At 39.9% G+C, this 16,193-nt stretch overlaps 1 protein-coding gene across 5 annotated transcripts in view; it reads left to right on the top strand.

Annotated features, from left to right (window-relative positions):
• Window positions 1–16,193, top strand: part of LOC111575536 (protocadherin-15-like) — a 207,642-nt gene that overhangs the window by 114,202 nt on the left and 77,247 nt on the right. For 4 of the 5 annotated variants that reach the window (XM_055018618.1, XM_055018616.1, XM_055018619.1 and 1 more), the window contains 6 exons: window positions 2,806–2,976; window positions 6,293–6,401; window positions 6,539–6,651; window positions 9,785–9,991; window positions 10,225–10,245; window positions 12,119–12,253. In XM_055018618.1, coding sequence (XP_054874593.1) covers window positions 2,806–2,976; window positions 6,293–6,401; window positions 6,539–6,651; window positions 9,785–9,991; window positions 10,225–10,245; window positions 12,119–12,253 — 756 coding nt within the window. The remainder of the gene's footprint in view (window positions 1–2,805; window positions 2,977–6,292; window positions 6,402–6,538; window positions 6,652–9,784; window positions 9,992–10,224; window positions 10,246–12,118; window positions 12,254–16,193) is intronic. The other variant, XM_035953017.2, reaches the window with a different exon arrangement.

Genomic DNA, 16,193 nt, shown 5'->3' with positions numbered 1-16,193 from the left:
AATTTAATTATATTGATCAGTCTTATAATGAAAAGCCGCTGACATCTAGTCGCCAATCAAAGAAATACACAGCAGCATCTATATTAATCACACACAAAACACAATGAAGAAATGCGTGTAGGTTTAGTAATGAAATTATGCAACAGATAAGAAAGTCAAATGATTAGGTGACTGTGATGCATTTAGAATCACTTTAGAATTGAGAAGCCACTTGAAATTTATAAGTCTACCCGCTTAGCAGAAAGACAGGGATACTCGCTTAGCCTTTAAAGTAGCTGCAGGAGGTGTTGGGATGAAAAGATATGTCTCTTTTAAGTTAGGCTTTGGTCCATTTGGCCAGAGGAGAACCTCGTGTTGCAAACTAAAAAGCCCTCATTGTTAAAAGACCCTATAAAATGTCAAAAGCCTCAAAGTTAGAGGTGAAAATGCCTTACATTATATTCCAGTGACTATCCTTAATTGAGAAAGTTTTGAACAAAATTCAGATCTACATCTAACCAATTGCGGATGTGCTCAGCCCCAGGGTTAGTGATGGCCCTCTATCCTCTGTCAATGGAGGTCAAAATACCTTTAAAATAGTTTCTTTAACATACGCGTCAAATACCTATCATCTTTACAGATCTGAGACCCTGCTGCACAGGTAAACAAAATGAGTTTTTCTTGTACTGCTGCTGAAATATTATGAAACGATGTAAACATGCACATAATTCCATCATACATGATGGCTAACTTCTAATATAAGTAAGAATGAAAACATGCACATCTAACAATGAGGAAAATAAGACTTGTAGAGCATATTTGGTAAGGGTAAAAGCCTGTCTGTCCTTTATGAATGTGACAGATTGTAAGAGGTTGTTTATGAGTCGCTTGTGATGTTTTCCCAATACTGAACCTGCAGGATGAGGGACTCATGGTTTATTGAATCCATATTTTGGGTCATCACTCCGGTGATATTAGTCTTTCCCAACTAAAACTATTCTGGTGCATTGTTATTTATAGAGTTCTGGGTGTTTGGATGAGAAGAAGATCAGAAGGTCACGGAAAGAAATGTAACCTTTTCTGCTCAACAGTTCTGTGGAGTTTTAGAAATTACACTTTGAGAACACAATGGGGGTTTTTTGCTCGGTCGGAGATGTCCTCTTATCTCCAAGAAGGCATTAAATTGTCTTTTTGGCTGTAAACATCCAACCAGTTTGTTACCTGATGCAGTAAAAGCCTTTGTTGGTTGTCTTCTCAAAAGGCCTCCTCCCAAATTTACAGCTGTGAGAAATATCCTGCAATTTGATGTGCGACTGGTCTCTGATGCCTCATGCAATAAACCTGTTGTTCTGCTCCTTGGTAGCAGGGTGATGAACTCATAATGCCAGTAAATCAATATTTTCGGATGTGCAGATCTTGTAGTTGTATTAGATGCTTTCACATGAAGTCAGTAGACTGTTACTTTAAGTTCAAGTCCTTACGCTGCATATACCAGTGAGTTTATAACAGCAGCTTTGCGTATCAGAGTGAATTTTGCTTCACACTCTCACAGGACAACATGTAACAGCAACAAGGCAGCAAATATCTGTTGACCTGCGAAGCTTTTTGGCCAAGAATTTGATATCAATTAGAGAAACACCCACGCTGGCTTCTAAAAGTTTTTTTATTCCTATATGGGCAGTGCTGGATGTTTCAAGAGAGTCCAACTATTCAGATTCTTATTATTAAAATCCTTTTTTACAATTACCGAATGCATAAATCCTACCCTTTACAAGTAGCGGTCAAATGTAACACTCTATAGTAGGGAAAAGAAGAGGTGAAATGCTGCAGGACAGATAATCATTTAGCAGTCAACCCATCTCCTATTCTTTCCATTTCCTGCATGAGAGAGCAAAAGGCTCAACTCTTTAACCTGGCAAGAGGTCCTCCAGGGAGATTTCATTTTCTCTTGCCAAAGAATGTCAGAGCAGAGAAAGGAAGAAGACATGGTATTTGCTAGAACTCTGCACTGCTTGTGTCACAAGTTCAATTAGACTGAGAATGTAAATCTTTGTAGCGCTGAGCTGCTCACTCCTCAGCGCACCACTCGGGGATGCAACAGAACCACAATGAGGAATTTTTAAGGGCAACCGTTGTATTACTGTATGTGTTTTATTGCCAAGAAGCATTTTTCCAAAGAAGAAACAGGTTTAGTAGAATGGAGAGGATTAGTGTTGCTCAGTCTGATTTGAAGTGATCTGATGTTGGACATATTGTTTACATCCTAACGTCTCTTCCGTTTTGGATGCCTTTTTAGCTGAATACTGCTTGACAAGCTGTCTGAATGTGAAGATCTTAAGCAGATCAGACAGCTCGCTTAATCTGACATGATGCTTTTACAATAAAACAGTATGTTTATTTTGTAATAAGCAAACCTTTTGTTTTGATTTTAAAAAAATCTATTTTTGAACAAGCACAAGTTTTCCTTATTGCATTTAAATAACAAATGTGTCATTTAGCCATGATTATGCCCCGCTGTGGTAACCTGACCTTTTCACTGAAAGAGATGATTTAAACTATTTCAATAATGTTCTGCTTATACCATAAAAAAATATGTTTCCTGTGCCCCGCCCTACAGAGAAGCAAATAAAGAATGAGTACACAATGACGGCATTACTGTGAGCTTCCATAGTAGCCCATATTGTAATATATGCTGGAGGGCAGCTGCAGAGATCTGTTATGGCTTTAACATGTTTTATTGATTTTAGCTTGTTACCCCAGTGAACAAAGCAACAAATCTTGTGAGAGTTTGAAGGTTGAAATTGAAAGCATTTATTCGTCTCGCAGGACCGCGCTCCATACCCCCCTAACAGACTAACAGCTACCACCACTCTGACTGTGGACGTTCTGGATGGAGACGATCTGGGTCCTATGTTCCTTCCCTGTAAATTGGTCAACAACACTCGCGACTGCATCCCCCTCACCTACCGTGCCGCCATCCCAGAATTCACTGAGCCGGTAAGAACCAGGCAGACAGGCAAGTGTGAACACACTGCTGCTCTACAAGGTCATTTCAACAGAGCTTCTCCAGTTAATAGTATGTGCATATTTGCACACCAGTACTGTTTTGTCTGTCATTCTGTCTGCATGTGTGTGGACACACAGGCATTGAGTAAATATGATTCAGATTTATGATGCATTAGTCCTGTGTGTGTGAAAGGCTGTTAAATGTGAATGTCGCACCTTTTAAATTTCCTAATTGTCCGCTTGCACCTTGTCTTTGCCTCCTCACCTGGAGGCAGAGTTCGCTTTGCTGTTTTATCTTAGCATGGCAATTCCAGGGGCATTTTCTGGTCCGTTGTGCCAGCAATTAGAGCTGAAGGCTGAGCTGACCTGGGATGACGGCTAAACACTGCTGGAATTCATAGAAGCTAGAAAAAGAGAGAGAAATGTGGTATGGCAGCTGAGAAGAAGAGCTAAACACTCTGAACTGGAGAGAACAAGTCATATACCAGTAGAAATTCTATTAATCTATGCACAGTTCATTTATTCATTTAGAAATCAGATTTATATAAGCTGTGTTTTCCATGCATGAAATGATTATTGGAATGAACTGAGGTGATTCAAATTGAATTGTGCACAATTACTGAATTGTACTGCTCTCGACTATTTCACAAAACAATCTCTTTGTGGTCCAGGTAGTGACTTTTCTAGAGGTTTAAACAATATCATGTACTACCCATAAGTAGTTTAGACTATGCTGGAATGGATTTAGTTTTTGGATGAAGTTATACTGGACTGGAAGAGTGTGGTTTGGATTGGATTTACTGCACTGGACTGATTGGGATTGTGGCATCCTCAGAGCAGGATGGTTTTCATCTCAGCGGGGGTCCTGTTGGTGTTGCATTCTCTGTTCTCTGGTTCCCTATGAGGAGTGAATTACAAACACAAAATGGCCTTAAAATGTGAAGGCGTTTGCCGGTTTTGCATTTGCTTTCACTTTGTTTCTCCTATATAGTGTGGGGTTAATGTGATGGATTCACTGCAGTGTCAGAGCATTTCAGTTTTTATAATGGGAGGTATTGCTTTCCAAACTGCTAAGCTCCTTTTTTTCCTTTTTTTTCTTTTGTTGCTGTTGTTTATTGTAAATTGGCAAACCAACTTATACTTTAACCAACTCGAGTGTGATGAAATTATGGCGTGCATTTAGCTGAGCTCTCAAGCAGTATTGGGAAAAGATTGCATCAAGTGTGGCTTAAGTGTGCTGGGCTGACATGTTTCGAAGATGGGAGATGAACAGAATTGAAATTGAACTGAAATAGAGAGAGAGACTAAATGATACAAAAGCGTGCAGCGGAGGCACAGTGGAATATATGGTGTATAGACTGCTTGAGAAAATCAGAAGTGGTTGGTTGAGGTCTACAGGGGGCCAAGCTAGTGACAAAAAAATTTGCATACATGTGCATTATGTGTTTGAACTATGTTATTTGCATATGCATAACTTTGGCTGTGTTGAGGGGAGTCACAGTTGTTTGCCCACACTTTCCATTCAGAGCTTGTCCATGCAATGTATAATTTATGATAAAAGGTTTGCAGACTGCTAAGTATGCTGGACCTGGGAGCACCAGCTACATTTGTCATTTCATTTGAGAAGTATTTCTCCCTGTTTGGCAGTTTCAATCTCTCATAGCCACATATCAGTAGATGTTACAATGATCTTTACCCTTTACTGTATAGCTGTAATAGAAGGTCTCCTCTATGAATGCAATGTTTATTCAAAATATTACTAATGTTTTAAATCTGTTTCATGAAATGTAACTCCTATTTACCCACCTTTAACTGTGTACATTTAAATTTCACAGCCAGTTTTGCTTAGAACGACCCACATTAGCTTTGCAATTTTCTGTCATTTTTTGCTGGTCTCTGATTTTTCTCCATTCTGCAGTGTAACCATTATGCTAACATGTCTGTCCACTGGGAGATTTGTCTTCTTATAATTGATGAGTGTATTATAATTAATCACAATGGTTAGACAGGCATTATTAAGTTGATCTGTATTTATTTTTTGCCCTCGGGGATATAATTTGGGCTCTGGAGTCCCCTGGATAATGACTGCTGGAGGAGGGTATTATAGCTAATCATCATTGTGCAGAGCTAGGGGGATTTGATTTAGCGCACCTCCAGACATTGTAAAAGCGGGAGGGCTGGTTGGGGAGGGGTGTAAGGATTACTCTAGAGCTCAGGGATATAAATATACCCCCTCAGGGAGGGATTCTTCTGCCAGAGAGCTGTTAGCCATGTGCCTGTCTACGCTCAGGAAGTTCAGCTCAGCCCTCGTGGCATGCTTGCATGTACTGTATCAGCCATACGGAAGCATTTTGCACGAGCAGAGGTGTTCTTAAATGTGATGTGCTAAACATATTCCCACTTAACCATATGTCGGTGCAGAAGTGTAAAGGCAGAACTGAGGTAATTAGTTCCAATGGTGGCTGTCTATGCATGAACAGGAATAGTAGCCTGCAGCACCGTGAACAGATTATCCTTGATGTGCACCACTGCTGGGCATATTTATAAGAATGCTGATGAGAAGTACATAAAATAAAGCTCTGGTTTATCAAGTAAGTACCCTAATAATTGCCCAGTGTACTATGGATTACAGCTACTAAGGCAGTGGCCTCCATGGAGTATGATGATTAAGTGGATGTCAGAAATGTCTGATGTTTTACAAGTCCTGATATTCACTGTTGGCAGGCTATTTTAAAAATATATACCACATTTCGTATATGTAACCTTAACTTCTCCAAAAAGTGTGGATACTAGTGGAAGTTGAAGTTTTGGTGACCAGAGGCGCAAGAGCAGTCTTGTGACGACACACTACAATTACTGCATTCATCCCATCAATATAACATTAATAGGTGAAACACAGTGTCAGCCGGAGATGAGGCAATACCCAATGACAGCAGCTCCTCTCATCCCCATTTAAAAGCAGAATACATTTTTTATGGGCCAAGCAGAGAGTCCAAAGCATCTCCTCTAGAGAATATTGTTTTTTTTTTTTTAATCTGGAGGAGCAGAGTTGCAAGGGATGTAAAGCACATTATATAAGATTATGCAACAGCCAAAATATTAATATATAGCACACCATATGTTTTCTGAGACAGATGATTTTATTTTTTTTAGGCTGAATTTTTCATTTCAGAAGGCACTAAAATTACAGTCTCTCCAAAGTTATTTCGATGACAGTATCTGTGCAACTGCATGATCAACGGAATATAAATGGAACTGCGTGTGATTGTCTAACCGTATTGACTGACTTCACCACCCCTTGTTGAAGAGCAAACTAAACCCACTGAATGTGACCCCTCCGATCCGGGCTGTGGACATGGACCGAAACATTCAGCCTCCATCAGACAGACCGGGCATTCTCTACTACATCCTGGTCGGTAGGTTCAACACGTATCTTCACCGATTTTACACGTTTATTGTTCTCTGGATTGGAAAGGTATGCCATGAATTGTCTTGTGAAAGTTCATACTTGTGTTCTTGATACTACCGTAAACATTCCTGTTCCTTGTTGCAGGTCAGCCAGCCACATATGCAGAATATTTCTCCCTGAACAAAACCACTGCAGAGCTGCTTGTTCTGCAGCCAATTAGCAGGGACTTGTATCAAAGATTCACACTCGTCATCAAGGTAAGCAATATAATGACATGTGGCATATTCAGTCCTGAATTGTTGCATTGTCAGAATCGGCACCAGTTGGGCTGCACCTGTAAGAGTTTTGCGAGAACCTAAAACCAGTAAAAAACTTGGTCACTGCAGTGTGATGTTAGATAATGCAAAGTAATATGAAGAATTACAGCATACTAAAATGACAGTTATTTGTTAGGTTGTGGTGAACTTTCTGTGGTGAACCTGCTGGCGGGTAAAAAACTAAATATGCAAAAACTTTTACCAAACATAATGGAAGCTGATTGTCTTTTTCTTGGTTGAGCCCCAAGGAAACATATTTATTGCTCTCCTTCCTCCTCATTAGGCAAACAAAAATGTTTTATTCAACAACTCAAATCTCTTCTATTTTTTGATTCACTTGCACCACATCAAGTTTAAGTAATATCTTGCAAACTTTAGCATGCACCGTTACCTGCTCTAACTAGATAACCTCAGTCCTGAAGGCCATTAACCTTATCTCTAGCTGCTTAGGAGATGGGAGTGAAAAAGATGTTATGATTTATGAACTTAGTGGGAGGATAGGCTGCCGCGCTCTCATGAATCCTAATTTAGAGCGAGGATTGCCTCGGTGGTGCTGGTGCAGAGCAGCAGTGCAGATGAACTTTCCCTCTACCCATCACTAACCTCCAGACACCTTTAAGCACTGTGTAACCTGCTATTTACTTGGATAGCTGGGGAGCAAAGAGATGAGAGGAAGACCGTCTAAAAGAGGAAGGAGAGGCTGATCGTATGAGAGGTGTTTTGCATGACTTTAGGAGGATTGTGTATAGCTAGAGGAAGGGAAACTGTTCAAAGGGGGAGGCAGGAAAAGACCAAGATAGATAGAGAGATGTGCGTGGAGGATGGTTTGAGCTTTATCTACCTGACTCATAGAGAGGGGGAGGAACAGTTGCTCTAGGACTCAGGAGTAGCAAAGTGAGAATTAGACTCTGGTATCTTGAGAGTGCACTGATACAGCACAGTATGTGGTGCACATAGCTAATGATTTAGGTGAGCTAGGGTCTGAAATGAGCTGCAGACTCTTGAGCATGTTTTAGAAAACACATTTGTTGTTCTTTAAAAGCCATCACTGATCCTGATGGAGGCGCATCCACCAATATGGCTGGGATAAAATGAAGACAAGTGGTGAAGGCAGGTGGGGATAGAGATAAATGGTGTGGGGAAATAGGAAAAACAAAAGAAAGAGAAAGAAGATATACAGTATGACACTTTAAGGATGATGGAATCAGGATGGGAGAATCAAGACTGAGTGATAAACAGTGACGTTTGGAAGCATTGAATCTCCTCCAGGCTTGTATGTTGTAGCAATGGGAAGCAGGTCATTTAGCACTGCCTTCCTGAAATAGGGGCACCGCTAAAGAGGTAAATCACCAGGGAGCACTGTAATCCTACACCCTGTCTTTTCTATCTCAGACAGAAATGTGTGTGAATGTCGAGAAAAAAGAGAGAACATCTAGGGACACACACGTTATGCCTGTCAATGACAGCACTTTTCCCCCAGGTGTTTGTGTGAGCAGATTGGATCTCTGGGTCAGCAACATGTGGGTGTTCTTTATCATCACTCGGATAACGGAAAGAGATAGAAGATTTTCAGGAAACACACTCTGGTATGACATTGTTATGGAAATAACAGGTGTGAGTCTGAGCTGCAGGAAAACCATACTGGATATGCCAAGCAGTGTGCTGAAGTGTCCTCCACAGTGGAGTACACAGACAGGACAACAAACATGAAATTATAGAGTCTTTTGGACCCTACGCTTTACCGTTTAGCGACACAAGCATATTCTTCTGTTACAATGGGAAGTCTGCAACACAAGCCCAGTGAAATCGAGCTAATGTGCAGAATTAGTTCCAGGTCATGGCTTAAACTGATGTCGCCTCAGTCCCCCTCTCCATCTGTATTTTCATTGCCTTAATGTTTCTGAAGCATCCCAGTGTGGGAGGCAATAGTGGCATATATGCTTAGGAGGGGAAAGATTGCAGTGACAGCCTGGCCAGACCACATTCATTTGATTTGGTCTTGTAGCGTTAGATCGGTTTGCGTACAGCTTCTTTAGGTTTTTGCGCAGTTTGAAAAGATGGGACAACATGCATTTTGGTTTCTGGTGATATGTCCCTGAAGCAGCTTTGTCACTCAGCAGCAATCCTGGAAAGTGAAGTAGGAGGGGAATGTTTACATTCTAGTGATTGTTACAGATAAGTTTATGTGTGTTTCATACTGCGTGACACAAATGCAAACTCATTTTGAATGCTGTCCATGTTTCACTGAGGCAGTTTTGTGCTCGAGGGGTTTATATGCAAGATGTGCTTTGATGTCTCTTATGTCTAGTCAGTGTGTGCTCTAGAATTTTGTAATATGTCACAGATTGATAAAAACTTGATTTGTATGTAGTAAGAATGATTTATCTAAGGTACTGACTGATATCTGGTGAAGCAATCTTAACTTTGCTATTCATCCCACATCGTTTTCTTTTGCAGCCTTGCAAGGTGACATTTCAGTGAGCTCTATTCCATGGCTGGGAAGCTGCATGTCTGCTTTTTGGAGAAGGATATTAACATGCTGAAGAGATGAGGTGTCAGTTGGGATTTTATCATATCGGACTGCGTCCCTGGTTCATTTTTGAGCTTTCAGAGAAAACACAGCCACTGTACAGAAACACACAGAGAATCCCCTCAAGTTTTCACACTCAGCAATGTCGACAGACCTGAAAGCAATGCTAGCACAGTCCTTTAATAGTTAAGTGGTTAATTTTGGCATTGACTCAGTAATAGTCTCAGTGAGCCTTCTTCTATTACTGGTCACTCATTTGACAAAGTGGGAGAGCCACTAATTACTGTCTCTCATACAAATGATGGTATTTGCGTTAAGTGCCCTGGTAATTACTAAGTCCTAATCCTAAGTGGATCCCTGATTAAATTTAGTCAATGTAGCTTTTTTGTAATTGAAATGACACTCAGAGAAATTACGCCTTTCTAGCTCTGTGCCCGCGTAACAGTTGGGACAGCGTGACTTTACAGTCGACTGGTCTTGTTGATAGAGTATTTCTCACACTTAGACTTTCCTCTCTTGTTTTCTTTGTTGTTGTTTTTTCAGGCTGAACAGGACAATGGTCATCCCCTCCCAGCCTTCGCTGACCTCATTGTTGAAATACTGGATGAAAACAACCAGGCGCCGTATTTCCAGTTTGCCACCTATCAGGGCTACGTGAGTGAGTCCTCCCCAGTGGGTACAACTATCTCAGCCAGTGCCAACCTTACTGCCCCCCTGGGAATCATCGCTTTGGATAATGACATTGAGGAGGTAGAGAGAGCGAAACAGAGCTTTTACTCAGCCTGAACTCACTGTTGCCTGCACTTTACACATACCCACCCATGCGTGTGTGCATACAAACACACAAGCGCTTATAGTGCATCGACTAAATATTGATTGAAGATCCTCATTTATTCATGTGTTTGTGTTGTGTAGTCGCAGAAAGTAACATGTTCATGAGTCATCCTCCTGCTGTATTTTATTTTTTTTTGTCCTTGTTGTAGCTGGCTCCTGGTGATATACCTGTAGGTAAAAAGGCAGCTTTTAGATGCAACGCACTCAGACACACACATACACACAATGTAACAAAGGGATGTCCTGATCCAGATTTTTTGCTCTTAATCTCTGATATGAGTCATTTTAAATACTGAGTATTGAGTTTAATCCAATATTTATGTTTTCCTGCAAAATGCAGCTGATCTGTGCGCACTGAAGTAGTGAGCCTGTTTTATATCAGTAAAGCAATTATAATAATCTATAATCTGTGTCACAGCCTTTTATATATATATATATATATATATATATATATATAGAGAGAGAGAGAGAGAGAGAGAGAGAGAGACAGAGAGAGACAGAGAGAGAGAGAGAGAGACATTATAGAATTCCAAGGGCTATATTAGATAGTTTTTTAGATTGTTTCTGTATGATAGCATCAGAGGGAGATCCTTTTGTTAATCTCCACTTTGAACAAAATGCTGAAGGTTAAAAGCATTTGTTCCTTTTTGTTTTTTGTTTGGTGTAATTGAAAGTTACTCACTTTGCCTGCTGTAGCACAATGTCAGTGTGGAGTTTATTAACTTAAACTAATGTCTGCTCTTTGTTTGCCCACGATGCTGCCCGTAGTTCCAATGCTTTGTTCATATTCAGATCAGGTGCCTTTGACAGCTGCCTGACCTGAAATGCTTCATAATTTGGATACTGATCCTTGAAAACTCATTCAGGACATCCCTCCTCTTAATGCATGCATCACTCTGGAAAAAGTTAAAAACAAATTAAGAGCATCCATCACTGCTGGAGACACTCTCAGCTCAGAATTATCAACTTTGAAATTCAGTTTTGGAGAGAAAAGGACAATTTACAACAGAAATGATAGGTTTTTTTGTTACTTCAAAATTTCAGAAACAATGAATCAAATACTAAGCAGGTCTCTGGTAATGATGGTGTGCATAAAATAATATAGCTGATGGAGTGACTTTTGGATCCTAATAGAAATGTTTGTTTGGAGTGTTTTGCTTCTTTTTGAGTGTTCTCCTTCTTTTTATGCAGATTTGATGTTTCTGCATTTGCTTAAATCAAAACTCATGCAAATCTCTTTCAGTATCAACTCTTTTACAACATATATTTTATGGATTGATTGTTGTGTTTATAGTTGGATCATGGGGCTGTTTTGACATATTTCTTTGACAAGTTACCAGTGTGTGGTTTTGTTTTGTGTGCATGTTTGTGTGCCTTCACCCACCGCAGTGCATAATGATTATACCGTCACACTCGCAGCCAGAACAAATGATCACTGCCTTCAGTATGTCTTTCAAAATATACCGTTACTCAGTCTTTGAATTGTTTTAAGCTTCTCTATAGTGGAGTGAAAGCAAAGATAACAAAATCAATAAGCCAACCAGTCCTGATGTTTACTGAACCTCTTAAGGGGACTCATTGATGGACATAAATCGAAGCTGACTTGTAGTAATGGACCATAATTGACTTCAGGTTTTTTTTGGTAACACGGGAACGATGTCACATATTTGGTAAAGCTGTGACAATAATTTTTTTCAGACCATGATTTTGATGACTGCTTTAAACGAACAGGAGTAGAAATGAATGTTTGTTGTCATTTCGTTCTTTCCTTTCTTTTCATGGTTTTGCTGGAGACTTTGGTTGACTGATGCAATCATTCTAAAAAGACAATGGTTCGCAGGTTCCATCCTCGACTCCTTCTCCACTGTTTTCTGAAGACAGATGGGAGACCTGCCAGCAGATTACTTTATCAACACTTTGGCAGATCAAAATGTACTGTGTGATAGGTTTTCTCAACCCACAGCTGCGGCCTTGGACAGAAATGATGAAACACTCATGTCGCCATGGTAACATGTATCTTTTTGTATATCTCTCTGTTGGAAGTCGAAAGACCCCATGGTGAAGATTACCTTGGATGACTATACCGCGATCTTCGGCCTGACCCCAACTGGGATAATCCGCTACCTGAGGCTCCTAAAACCTGTGGACCGGGAGAAGCAGATGGTCTATACTTTCACGGTAGGCCTCCAACTCAGTGGGGTGATCTGCAAGACAGCACTCTACCTTGTGACCTACATCTCCCATTTTGTGTATATTAATAGAATTCGCAGGTTAGCGCTATACCACTTGGAGCACTTGGAGATACAAAGCTGACCTGACACTTCCAGAGCAATATGACCTTTATTGGTGGACAAATAGCAGCGAAGAGAGACAGTATGTTCACTTGATTTCTAAATTCCGTTTCAAAGGTGAACCAAAGGTGCATCGGGTCTCCATTGCTCTTGTATGTTCAGTTAAAAAAAAAAACAAAAAAAAAAACATGAAGAAATACGGAAAACTCAAACACAGACATATTGAGTGTTTGAGAATGTTTGTGCAACAACTTTAATACTTTGCTATCAAACATCCATCAGTCATTTTTAATAACAACCTCTTCAAAATGTATGCCTTAGCATTCTGAATTTGTGAGTCTACTCTTTTTTGGAGATATGCTGAGCATTACCTTCTGACAACTTCTTTGCGTGTTAATCAACTTTTTGTGTCTTCTGGAAACTTGGTGTTGTCACATAGTTCTCTTATTGTATGGTTTTTCTATTTTTCCTTTCTGTTTGCTGCACTTTTCTTCTTAATGTCCTTGTTTTATCTATTTGCTTGACAGGCATTTGCTCAGACAGTTATACTCACTAAATCGTACAGAGCTTTCTGAATGTTAATCAAAGCCAGTGTGTGATTGTCATCATTTTACAATTCATTGTTCTGCCTTTTACACTGCAATTCTACAGCATAGTATATGTTTTTTGAGGAAAAGTTTGACATTTCGGAAAATGTCCCTTATCACTTTGTTCATCAAGCAAAAATGAATATTCAGTTTAATTCATTTTTATTTAAACAACGCCACAACGTAAGTCATCTCCAGGCTTTTCAGATAGTATCACTCTCTCTTCTTTCAGTTTATGTGCCAGTAAATCAGAAGCAACAACCAGCAATCAGTTGGTTTAGCTTAGTTTGAAGGTAGAACAAAATAGGAACCATCTGATGTAGCTCACACCAAAGGTAGTAAAATGTACCTACCAGCATCTCTAAAGCTCAAAGAAAGCATAGAAGTGTGAAACGAAACAACTCCACCAGCTATACATTTAAAATACAGACATGGCATAGGTATGGATCTCCTGGCATCGACCGGGCTCTCAGCGAAAACGCAAATAAGCATATACTGTATCTCAAAATGATGAATTATTCATTTGAAGAAACCTGTTGCATAATTGGTTGGAGCTCTCCAGTGTTTTAATATATCAGATGACACAGTCTCATTGCACTGCACAGCTACCTTCATGTTCCATTAGGATTCTGCAGTGAGTTACTCAGAAACTTGTGATGTTCTGTGCTTTCATTTCATTTGGTGTTGCACTGATGTCAGCAGTCTGGTTCACCAAAGTTGCTTGTTACTGTGCCGCTCAGAGCGATGGTAGTCTTTTTGGAAATACAGTAGCTCCTTCCATCCAGGGGGATTCCTTTGGATTAAAGATTGTAAGTAAACCAGCAGGAAGCCTACAGTGAGTTCTCGAGGAATGAATCCCTGGAGCCTGTTCTGAACAGGGATGATTTGGTCCACTGTCTGTTTTGATGTATTTCAGGGTTTGATTGGGAAGGCAGAAGTGCTTTGGATGTCAGCACCAGCAGTTCATAAAAGTATGTGTTTCTTGTGTGTGCACAGAGTCAAAGCTTTTGCACCTTGTATACTCTGGTTTTCTGATCCAGTATGATTTTTTTAGGGCTGTACCCAAATCAGAATTTTCTCAGTCAACTATTTGGCTATTCAATACAAAGACTCAGTTATTCACTGTGTACACACTATACATTTGATGTAGACTGTTGGGTAATTCCATTTGCTGTGGCTGAGGTACTTGGCCAAGATTGCTAAAATATACCAACAAATAGATGTTGTGCAGGGAAGTACTAGTTTGCTAGTGGCTTGTAAGAGATAAATATGAACCCTGTTCTTTGGTTCGTAATGGTTGTCGATGCCTTTTCCAAATGATTTTAAAGTTGCTGTCTGCAACATTTAGCCTTAATAAATTGTTGTCAACCCTATCTCTCAGCTTGATTCTGTTCACATTCTACACATACTTTGTGTATGTTTGTTTCCACAATCCATTGAACCAGAACAAACCTGTTGACAAACTGGGTCCAGTCATGGAACGTCTGTGGCAACTGATACACAATGACTAGAAGACTATAGATACATGTTCGGTAGCATCCGAGAGCCATAAACAGCAGTAGAGACTCTCCCACTGAGTTAATGCACATAAATTAGGTTACATAAGTAACATAAAAATTTATAAATTCCTTGTTTTTGCTGGGGGACAAGCTGAACACTTGACTTCACTTTTCCTTTTCCAATGAGGTTACTCAATCTGTTTACAAGTGAGAGGAGGGCTAACCGTTTCAATGGGAGGACCTCATACACACAAACTAACATGTTGCTAAAACATAAGCTTGGATTACAACACACAGAGGAATGTAACTTCAGTCTCTGCTAAGCATGCAACTACTCAGCTGTATCTTTACATAACAGATATTTCTTTGCTGCTGTCATAGTGTTGTATTCAAAATCCTGCATATTGCACCTGTAACTGTTAACACACCAGCAGATGACATAAAGTCTTTGCACTCCAGAAAGTCTTGTAAACAAATGCACCAGCCCATAAACTGAATTTCATCAAAAATTCATGATTTTTTTAAAACACGAAAGGGTGCTTAGAATCTAAGAGACAGGGTTGCTGTGTGAACTGTCCTGAACTTTTAACACCCTCCCAGCTTTGGGCTGTGGTGTTTTAGGTGTATTGATTTTGTGGTTTTTCAACAAAGCTGCCATATACAGTTCACTGCTCACTGAAGAAAAAAAAATCAAGACTGTCTTGCTGTGTGGTGATGTTTCCTTATTTTATCAATAAAAGTAGTTTTTTAAAGAACATTTGATGATTATTGTCAGAAATAATGTTTAGTTATTTTTCCTCCACAGTAATTGAAGGAAATTTAACACCAGCACATACATAGAGATCGCTGACTGACTAATGGAACAACCCGAAAAAATAAGGGGAAAAACAATGAATTCATTTGCACTGCATGGTACAATTAAGTAATTAATCTAATCTAATCGTGCTCTGTGGAATGGATGATTAAAAATGCTCAGCGGGCCCAGTTGACTGTGATTTTCTATCAAATTTACAAGAGGAAAAGATCTAAGCGACTTTGATAGAGGGTTTATTGTTGCGAGACGAATAGCAGGAGCTTCAGTCACAAAGATTGCTCAGCTGGCTAGTGTTTAAGTAGAAACAGTGACTAAAGTGACGTTTGCATTTGGATCGGTGGGAAAGATGTCAGAAATTGTGGTGTATGTCACCTAACTGACAACTGTGATGCTTGTACATTTGTGTAAAGTAAAACAGAGGAGCGACTCCTCAAGTCTGTGTAGACTCGTAGTCATCCCAGTCATGGTAATGCTAGGAGCTTTAGTCAAAACCAACTGGACTCTTCCAGGTTCTTGAGACCTCATCACTTCTGATGCATGTTCAATTACCTTTGAAATGAGGATTTATGCTCTGCACGCCTATTGTAATTTTCCTGTCTATATAATTAGCAAACCTCTCTTACTCGTGTAGTCTGATCATGTCTTGCATTAGCCTTCTCAGTCAGCTGAGGAGGAGTTCTCCTTGGAGCTTCAATAAAAACATCTGGACTTCTCTTATAGTTTCTTTAAGACATTTCACCTCACATCCAAGAGGCTGCTTCAGAACCAAAGAAGATTCTTGTAATGGAGGCATTACAAAGATGAATAAACATGCATCAGAGTTCAGTGGTGCAAAACCTGTTCACACTGGTTTACAGAAGAAAAATAGTGTTACCGTTAGATGAGTCAACCTTCTCCATGACCTCAACAAGTGGGCAAGTACATGTG

Source organism: Amphiprion ocellaris, chromosome 16 (genome assembly GCF_022539595.1).
Source record: "Amphiprion ocellaris isolate individual 3 ecotype Okinawa chromosome 16, ASM2253959v1, whole genome shotgun sequence".
Lineage (NCBI taxonomy): Eukaryota > Metazoa > Chordata > Actinopteri > Pomacentridae > Amphiprion > Amphiprion ocellaris.
This window is presented reverse-complemented; position numbering and strand designations above follow the sequence as displayed.